At 67.7% G+C, this 9,407-nt stretch overlaps 1 protein-coding gene across 3 annotated transcripts; it reads left to right on the top strand.

Moving 5' to 3' along the window:
- The first annotated feature begins 1,549 nt into the window (after positions 1–1,549).
- Positions 1,550–8,693, top strand: GAL3ST1 (galactose-3-O-sulfotransferase 1). Of its 3 annotated transcripts, XM_086761484.1 has the most exons (4): positions 1,550–1,633; positions 2,115–2,337; positions 5,356–5,489; positions 6,421–8,693. In XM_086761484.1, the coding sequence occupies exons 3-4, from the start codon at positions 5,365–5,367 to the stop codon at positions 7,568–7,570; spliced, it is 1,275 nt and encodes a 424-aa protein (XP_086617610.1). In that variant the 5' UTR covers positions 1,550–1,633; positions 2,115–2,337; positions 5,356–5,364; the 3' UTR covers positions 7,571–8,693. The 3 variants fall into 3 exon arrangements, with proteins under 3 accessions (XP_086617610.1, XP_086617609.1, XP_086617611.1); XM_086761483.1 differs by lacking the exon at positions 1,550–1,633 and having other exon boundaries at positions 2,040–2,337; XM_086761485.1 differs by lacking the exons at positions 1,550–1,633; positions 2,115–2,337 and adding an exon at positions 3,578–3,615.
- Positions 8,694–9,407: the final 714 nt, after the last annotated feature.

Here is a 9,407-nt window from a genome sequence, read left to right as displayed (position 1 = left end):
CTGATGACAGCTTTTCCACGCAATACAGGTGCCTGACGCCACGCTTGGCCAACGCGCGTCTGACAGGGCCGAGCCCTCGCCTGCAACCGGGTGTGCCACCACCGTGCTGCCACCCACCCTCTGACCAGCCACTCGGGCTCCTCACCCAGCCTTCGGGATCCTCAGCTCCGGCGCGTGCTTCCTCGGCGGTCGCGGTTTTTGGCGTGAGTGCTTCATTTGTACCCCCAAATCCCGGGGGGCTTTGCTTTGCCCGCTCCCAGGCGGAGGGGACAGGGGTGGCGGGCGCCGTGGCGGTGCCCTCCTGGGGGTGGTTTGCACCCCGTGGGGTGCAGGAAACGGGGCTTCGCGGCTCCCCAACTCACTTAAATCACGTCCCAAGGCTGCCAGCATCCCTTCCTCGAGGCGCCGCACCCCGGCCCTCTTCCAGCTGGAAACCCTTCTTGGAGCCATCCCCAAAAAAAGGGGGAAGCCTGGAATTAAAAGCGGAGAGGGAGTGGGACGACTCCTTGCCCCTGTGCCGCCGTTTCCGGGGCAAATCCAGGAAAGGGGATAGAAGCGAGCGGCAGGAGCACGTGGCAGCAGCGGGGACGTTATTTAATCCGGTGTCGGGGTTATCGCACACAGCGGCCGTTACCCATGACAAACGGGCTTAGTGGGCTCGGGGGAAAGCAATGGGCAACGAATCCCTGTCGTGACTCCCGCCGGGGTTGGGTGCAACAGCAAACACGTCGGATAAGGGCTCGGAGCGGGGCTGTGTGGCAGGCGCGTCCCAACGCTGGTTTTCGGGGGCGAGCAGGGCCATGCCAGCAGGGTCAGCGCCTGCGGGGCGGTGGTGACTGCTCATCCCTTATCTTGCCATGACGGAGGACATTCTGGCTTTTCTCGTCCCCCGGCGCCGGCTGGGGGTTGCGCGGGCTGAGCCCCGGGGTGAGAACCGGTCCGGCCGAGGCAGGGCAGGATGTGGCACCAGCCTGCGATGGGGCAGTTGCTGCCTGCTCGCCGGGGTGACCCCCGGCCCCGTGGGGACGCGCCCAGACCCCAAACACCTCCGGCGTGGATGGAAACTGGAGTGGGTACCAGGCACGGCCGAGGGGCGCCCTGCGGTCACGCTGCCGGCCAAGCCCGGGGACGACGGCACGGCCGCCCCAGCCAGTGCGCGAGGCTGTCCCCAGCTTTGGGAGCAGCGGGCGGTGGGAAGCGCCAAGGTGGGATGCGGGCACACAACGGCCCCTTCTCCCCCCTCGCTGCGGGGCGATGCCCGAGCTGGGTGCTGGATGGTGCCGAGCCCCCCACGGTGCCGCCGCGGCGCCCGCTCGCGCGTCGTAGCAGGATGGGACCCGGTGGGCAGCAAGCGCCCCTGAACCCCAGCTTGGGTGGGGTGCCCAGGGACGGCCAAAGTCCTGGGACAACCGGTGGGAGCGGGGAAAGGGGGAAAGGCCAGCGGCAGCGCAGCGGCTGCGCGGTTGTTGTGCTGAGGGTGGGGGAGCACAAATATTGCTGCCATAAAAGCCGTTTAGATACGGCGGGCAGCGGGAGGGCGGGCAGGATGGCGAGGAGCCCGCGCAGCGCGGACAGGACGTCCCCGGGGTGCAGGCGGCCACTTCGGGGGTGCCAGGTCGAGCCCCACGCCCAGGTGAGCTGCGGCTGTGGGAGCTCGTGAGCCATCCCGCCGGACGAAGACGGCGGCTGGTGAGAGCTGGGCACACAGAGAGGAGTGCCACGGCCGAGGGACGGCCGGCAGCACCCGCTCGGCCGGCAGCACCCCAGCTCCCACCGCCACGGGTGCCGGCTCGCGGGGCCAAGCCGGGCTGGCGGCGGCAGCACAGGGGTAGCGGAGGGGCCCGGTGTGGGGGCCGGCGGTGACAATGTCCCCGTTGAGGCCAGCGGCGCAGATGGAGACAATCGGCAGCCTTGTTTCCGAGGCCGGCGGGCAGCGGGGCTCAATGCCTCCTCTGTGCCGCCCGTGGTGGGTGGGGAGACAGGAGGCTCGGGGTGGCAGCGGGCACCCAGGGCCTGGCCCGGCCGTCCCGGGGGAGCCGGGCAGTGCCCGGCCGCAGCCCCCACGTCCCTCTGGCTACCGGTTTTCACTTCTCTCTCTTTTCCCCCCTCTCCAGGCCAGTGACTCAGGGCCAGGACGCCGGTGATGCCGTAAACGCGGCGGCTGGCAGGGAGGCTTCGGAAAAGCCAACATTTGCGGGGAGCTAACCCGGGCCGAGATTATTCCATGTCGGAGCAGCATCGGCGCCCCTGCCCCGTGCCGCCTGCTCCCCCTGCGCCCCGGCCAGCCCAGGAGAGGAGAGGGCCGGCTCGCCCAGAGCAGCTGAAACAGAGGAAAAGGTGACGCTTGGAGGGGCGACGGGGCGCGTGGGGGGCTGCCCTATGGGGCAGGGTGCCAGAGGGGCCTGTGGGGACGGATGCTTGCCCCCGCGGGGGTTGCAGGAGGGTAGGAAGGACCGTGCTCGCGTGAAATTGGGCACGCGGAATGAAGAGCGTGCCCGTGGGCCAGCGGAGACAGGAGGAGCAAGCGGCCAGTGGATGTGCCCCGCGTAGGGCGGCTGTAGGGGTTTGGCCGTACAGGGAGTGGCATCCCACAGGAAAAATCCAAAAGAGGGCTTGGGGACGTCCCCAGGGACCGGGGGAGCTGCTGGAACACGGAGATGGGGCCGTGGAGTCGTGCGGCCCCCGGCATCCCGGGAGGTGACCCGTGGCGAAATGGCCGGCGCGGCCGCGTCCTCCGGCTGGGAATTTCAACCGGCCGGCTGCCGGAGAGCTGGCGCCAGCGGCCGCCCCGCGCTGACGGGAGCCGCAGGAGAAAACGCCTCGATGGCTGCGTTTCTGCCGGCGAGCTATTAATAATTAAGCCGCTCATTCAAGGCAAAGTCAATATGGTGACAGGGTTGGGAAGTGTTTGCCAGAACCACCCCGGGGGGAGCCCGCCTGGGTGGAACGAGCCATCCCGGCATCGCGACATCGCGGGGCCGGGAGCTGCCGTGCTCCGGGGGGGATGGCAGGGTCCCTCGCCGCGCCGGCGGCCCAGCCGTGGGTTAATGGCGGCGGCTTGCTGGCTTCGGCGGCGTCGGTGCCAGTGCTGTGCCCGCGGCGGGGTGGCACGGGCAGCCCGGGAGCTGGTGGGATGCGGCTTCGCTCCAGGCCGGCAGCGCCCGCGTGGGCAGGCGTCCCCTCCGGCGCTGCCTGGCTCTCACCGGCGGCTTTTCCAAGCGCTGCCAACGCCGGCGCTGCCGATGGCGGCCATGGCGCCATCGCGGCCGTGGTGTCAGGGCAAACCAAACCCCGGCCGCGCAAAACTCCCCTGGCTTCCCGCCCATGCCGCGGTTTTGGGGCTGGGTACAGCCACCCGCTCCCGCCGCGGTCGCACCGCACACCCCCCCCGCCATACCCCGCACCGTTCCTGCCTCGCCAGGTGCCAGGCCAAGCTGTGCCCAGCAGCCGGCCGCAGCCTCGGGCTCCGGTTGCATTTTCCATTCATTATTCATCCAGTTGGAAATCTCAGCGGCAGGAGATGACCGGGGCGGGGTGCCGGGGGGGGCCAGAGGAAGGGGAAGGCGGGAGCCGCCAGCCCAGCGCCGTGCCCTGGGCACCCTTCGCGGCGGCCGGGTAACTTTTCGCGGGGTTTGGCGTGGGAATCCCTGGGGGTCTTTGCCGCGCGGGGTGGAAAATGCATCCGGGTGCAAAACACGGCTGTCGCAGCCGGTGTTGCGCCCGGCTGCATTACGGAGGGAGCTGCGAGGGTCTGGGGGGGCAGGCGTGGGGCGGGGGGGCTGGTTTAGGGGGTGTTGTTGCGCCGGGAGCGCGGCCAGCCTCGGCCGAAGGTGTGGAGCGAAGGATGCGTGGGAGGCAGCGCAGCACCGGAGCGAGCGGCAGCGAGGGGAGATGATGCTGCCGCCGCGGCCGCGAAACGGGGCTGCAAGGCCGGGGGGGGCGGTGGGGGTGGGGGGTGCTGGCGGCCGCCGGGCTCGGCTGGAGGGTGCCGCGGTCACGCGTGGCTCGTCCCCTTGTCGTGCCGCAGAGGACAACCCCGCTGCAGTGCGGCGGCCGGCGCGCGGGAGCTGCGGTGTCGCGTCCCCGGCCTGCGGCGAGCGATGGCGGCGTGCGGCTGGGCAAGTGGGGCCGGGGGGCTGCTGGGGGAGGGGGCGGCCAGCGGGCCGGGCTGCCCGCAGGGTCAGTGTGCACGCGTGTGCGCGCATAGACACGCGTGTGTGTCGGTGTCCTTGTGCATACATGAGGATGTGTAGGTGCGTGTGAGCGTGTACGTTCACGTGTCTGTGTCCCTGGGCGTGTGCATGTGTGTGCATGCGTGAGAGTGTGTGCTTGGGGGGATTCATGAGCGCATACGTGTGTGCGTGTGTGTGTGTGTCCCCATGCATGGAGGAACATGCACAGATGTGTGTGCTTGTATGTGCATGCACATATATGGATGTGTGTGCCCTGTGTGTGCATGCACACGCATGAACATGCACAGATGTGTGAACACACATGCATGAACATGCACAGCTGTGTGTGCCACTGTGTGTGCATGCACACACGGGAACATGCAGAGATGTATGTGCATGCACATGCATGAACATGCATAGGTATGTGTGCACACACACGCATGAACGTGCACAGGTGCGTGCTCCTGTGTGTGCACGCACACTCATGACCATGCACAGACATGTCTCTGCGTCTCGGTGTGTGTGCGCGCACGGGTGTGCATGCATGCGCGTGTCCCTATGTGCACACGCATGAACACCTGTGTGCACGTGTGTGCACATTCCCTTTGTCTGTGTGCATGCACGTGTGCAATCCTGCACGCATGTGTGCGTACGTGTGTGCATTTGTACACGTGTGTGTAGAGGGGGGGTCACCCTGCCCCGGACCCGCAGCTCTGAGGCCCCCCGGCCCCCACCCCGAGCCACCCCTGCACCCCCGCTGCCGGAGGGGCCGGGAGATGCTGGCACGGCTGCGCCTGGACATTTTTTTGGGAAAAGGGCTCCCAGCCGCCCTTGGAAGGCTCCTGCCCGCCTCGGTGATTTCTTTTCGGTGCCGCCTGGCCCAGGACGCGCGCTCTGCGGGCCGGTGCCCCCACGGCACTGCTCCTTGCCCCCCGTCCCCAGCCCCGCGTCGCTGCGGGCTTTTCTGGAGGCGGGCAAAGGCTGCGCGAGGCGGGCAAGGCCGCTGCTCTTTGACCGCAAAGCCGCGGTGCCAGGGCGGGCGACACGCCTCTGGCCCGGCCGCGCCAGCACCAAAAAGCCCCGCGAGATGCTTCCCACGCCCGCGCCGTGCCCCTGGGCATGAACCCCGGGGTCCCCGCGTCCCCGACCCCCCGCGCTAACGGCTCTCCTCTCCTCTCCGCAGGTGACCGCCATGTTGCACCATGGGAAGCACTGGAGGTCCATGTGCAAGGGGCTCGTCCTGGGGACCCTCCTGACCAGCTTCACGCTGCTGCTCTACTCCTACGCCGTCCCCCCGCTGCCAGTCAGCGTGACGGAGTGAGTCCGGGCTCCCCGCGCGCGTCCCCCGGCCCCCCAAACAGCCCGGCCACCCTGCGTGGGACCCCCACCCTCCCGAGGGGCTGGGCGCTCACCCTGGGAGCAGCCCTGCTGCAAAATGGCGGCCGGCGCTCAGCTCCCCGGGGATGGAGGGGACGCAGAGGTGCCGGAGACCCCTGCCCACTGCAGTTTCGTGTCCCCTGGGAGAAAGAAAAACAACGCAGCAGACGTTCGCCAGGAGCAGCGGGCAGAGCCGGGCGGTTTTTCGGGCGCTCTCCGTCGAGGGCTTGTCCTTCGAGAGCGACCGGAGCGCTGCCGCATGGAGAGAGCGCGGGTGGGCTCGCAGCTCTCCGCCGCAGTGACGCTCAGCAGGGCTCGGCTCCCGGGATTAAATTTCCCTCTGAGCTCGTAAAGCAGATCCGCCCGCCGGCGTTTCTCGGGCTACGTGACGATCCGCGCCCTCCCGCGCTGCCGGAGGGGAGCGTTATCAAGGATCGGCTTTGCGACGACGTTGGCGGTGTCCAAAGTCACTCGACGCTGCGGCCACCTCAGATAACGCACAAGTTCCCCTCGCGCTCCCCAAGGGTCCGCCGCCGCAGGGACCCGCGCCAGCGCCAGTGGGCTGACCGCTGTGAAGACCCCCACCGTGGCGCATCCTCAGTGGCTGGGGTCGCTCAGGGGATGACTGGGCTTGGGCCAGCGGCTCGGAGGGGCATCTGATGTCGGGTGGGGGCTTGTGGGGGCGGTGGGCTCTGCCCCACTTGCTGAGGGGCTCCGGCCGGGTGGGTGCCCTGGTCCCGCTGGGCACGGGGGGCTCTGCCCGACGCCGGGCTCGTCTCTGCCGGGGAGCCAGGGGTGAGCACCTGTCCCTGGGGCCCAGCTCCTCCAGGAAGGACCCTCACCATGCTGTCCCATCTCTTCTGCCCGCCAGGATCCCGGTCCCCTCCTCCTGCTCCTCGTACCCGGCCCCCCGCAAGGCGCTGGCGGCGGCCAATGGCACCAGCAGCCCCTCGGGACAGAGCTGCCTGCCCAAGCTGGACGTCATGTTCATGAAGACGCACAAGACAGCCAGCAGCACCATCCTCAACATCCTCTTCCGCTTCGGCGAGAAACATCGCTTGAAATTCGCCTTCCCCAACGGCCGCAACGACTTCTACTACCCCTCCTACTTCGAGCGCAGCCAGGTGCAGCACTACCGGCCGGGCGCCTGCTTCAACATCATCTGCAACCACATGCGCTTCAACTACGAGGAGGTGCGCAAGCTCCTGCCGGCCGACGCCACCTTCGTGACGGTGCTGCGGGACCCCGCCTACCTCTTCGAGTCCTCTTTCCACTACTTTGGGCGCGTAATCCCCCTCACCTGGAAGCTGACGGGGGAGGACAAGCTGGCGGAGTTCCTCCGGGACCCCCGGCACTACTACGACCCCAACGGGTTCAACGCTCACTACCTCCAAAACCTCCTCTTCTTTGACTTGGGCTACGACAACAACATGAACGCCGACAGCCCGCTGGTGGAGGAGCACATCCGGGAGATAGACCGCCGTTTCCACCTCGTCATGTTGCTCGAGTACTTCGACGAGTCCCTGGTGCTGCTGAAGGACTTGCTGTGCTGGCAGCTGGAGGACGTCCTCTACTTCAAGCTCAACGCCCGGAAGGGCTCCACCGTCTCCCGGCTGACGCCCGAGCTCTACGAGAAGGCGACGTCCTGGAACCTCATCGACGCCAAGCTCTACCGCTATTTTAATGCCACCTTCTGGCGTAAGGTGGAGACCTACGGGAGGGAGCGGATGGCCAAGGACGTGGCCGAGCTGCAGCGGGAGAACGAGAAGATGAAGAGCATCTGCATCGACGGCGGGCACCCCGTGGACGCCAGCGCCATCCAAGAGTCCTCCATGCAACCCTGGCAGCCGCTGGGGGAGAAGTCCATCCTGGGCTACAACTTGAAGAAGAAGATCAACAAGAAGCACCAGAAGCTGTGCCGCAAGATGCTGACGCCCGAAATCCAGTACCTGACCGACCTGGGGGTCAACCTCTGGATCACCAAGCTGTGGAGCCGCGTGCGGGACTTCTTGAAGTGGTAGGGGACGGCGGGCGCCCCGCTCTCCCCCGCGGCGGAACAAGGTGCTTTCCTTTTTCTCACTCCTGATGTCTTTTGGTTGGACGTGAGCAGAATCGGCTGGAGGCTCCGGCACCTGGGAACGCCGAGGAGGAACCTCCATCACCTTCCTGCCGAGCACGTGGAGGGGGCCGCCGTCACCCCCGGCAGGAAGAACGGAGCCGCCACCTCAGCCTCCGAGGGGTCAGGGATTGGGGGGCGTGGGGGGACGGATTCCAGCAGAATCCACGTCTTCCTTCCCTGCAGAAGGGCCGGAGGAGGCATTTTTGAAGGATGATGCTTCATCGCAGCGAGAGCGGGACGTCCGTGGCCACGTCGCTGAGGCATGCCGGGGGTCGGGCGGTGCGGGCAGGGGGTTCTCCTCGCCCCGGCGTGCGGAGAGCTGCCGGCAGAGAACCCAAACCCCGAGGAGCTCCTCCAATCACCCCCTTTCCCTCGAGTCTTGGTTGTGGGGCTGGGGCTTGGAGCCTGCTGCGCTGCTCCGGCCGGTCCTGGCCCATGGGCGTGATGAGCACAGCACGTTCTCAGCCTTCCATCTGTCCGTGGCGGGTCACGATCCGGAGCCGGCCAAAAGAGGCAGTGGCTGCGCTTGGGTTTGGAGGACGGAAAACCCACCCAGCGGGCTTGTGGTCCCCACGGGCGGTGGGCGTCTGTGCCGCGGGTCCCCTCCCAGCCCCTCGTTGTCCCGGTTAGAGGGCCCCGGGGCCCCGGTCCCTACAGGGAACATCCCGGGAGGCCCACGGGGTCTGGTGAGAACTGGTGCGGGGAGGATGTGGGGAGCGGGGTCAGCGGCCGCCGTCCCGGTGATGCCATCCCCCGGGAGCAGGGCGGATGTCGAGGACGGGTCCCAGCAAGACCCAGGCTGGAGGGGACAGCCCCACGGGGGGGGGGCGGACAGCCCTTGGGTGTCCCGGCTGGGCTGGATGACACTGGCAATGCCACGTCCTGCCGAGAGTGGCCCTGGCCGGGCACGGCGGTGGCACCCGTGGCTGAGCTTCCCTTGCGGCGCAGGGACCCTCGCCGGCCCCCCCAGCGCGCGTTCTGCTCTCTTTGTAAAGCCCGGAAACAAAAATCATTCTACTTTTGTAAGAAAAGGGGACGTTTGGCAGTTTTTCACACCAGGATGGTCCAGCTGCTCTCCATCCCTCTTCTTCTCCAGAGTGGAGGGGGGGGGGGGCGAGGACATCTCCACGCTGTCCCCCCCAGACTTCTCCAGCAGTTCCGGGGTGGGCACGACCCCCGATGGCCGGTCTGGAGCCACCGCCGGGGCCAACTCAACCGCGCGTGATGCTGCCCACGGACACTGGGACGGGCGCTGGGGACACCTCGCTGAGGTCCATGGGTGTCTCCCGTGACGTGCCGAAGTCCCCTGCAAGGGACAAATCCCACCCCGGCCACCGGTCGGATGGGGGATGGAAAAGCCACCCAAGGCTTAACGAGCCAAGGGTGGTGCACTGGGGACCAGGATGGTGTGGTGGGACCAGGACCAGGCGTGGGACCATGTCTGAGCGGTGGGATCAAACTGTGGTGGGCCTAGGACGGCGAGGTGGAACCAGGAACATCCATGGAACTGAGCGGTGGGGGTGGGACCGTGCAGCAGGACCCGCACCTTGCTCAGGACCGGGGTTGTGTGCAGAACCGGAGCGAGCGGTGGCACTGGGACTGCGCACAGGACCAGCCCCACGTGTGGGACTGCTGGTTGCGGAGAAAATCAGGCAAATCCCCAAAACCCGGCAGCACCCGCTGGGTGCCCTCTTTAAAGACCCCCGGGTGCTGGGGCTGCTGCTTGCTGAGGAGGGGGC

The sequence above is a fragment of the Chlamydotis macqueenii genome, chromosome 17 (assembly GCF_036417535.1).
Source record: "Chlamydotis macqueenii isolate bChlMac1 chromosome 17, bChlMac1.mat, whole genome shotgun sequence".
Classification (NCBI taxonomy): domain Eukaryota; kingdom Metazoa; phylum Chordata; class Aves; order Otidiformes; family Otididae; genus Chlamydotis; species Chlamydotis macqueenii.
This window is presented reverse-complemented; position numbering and strand designations above follow the sequence as displayed.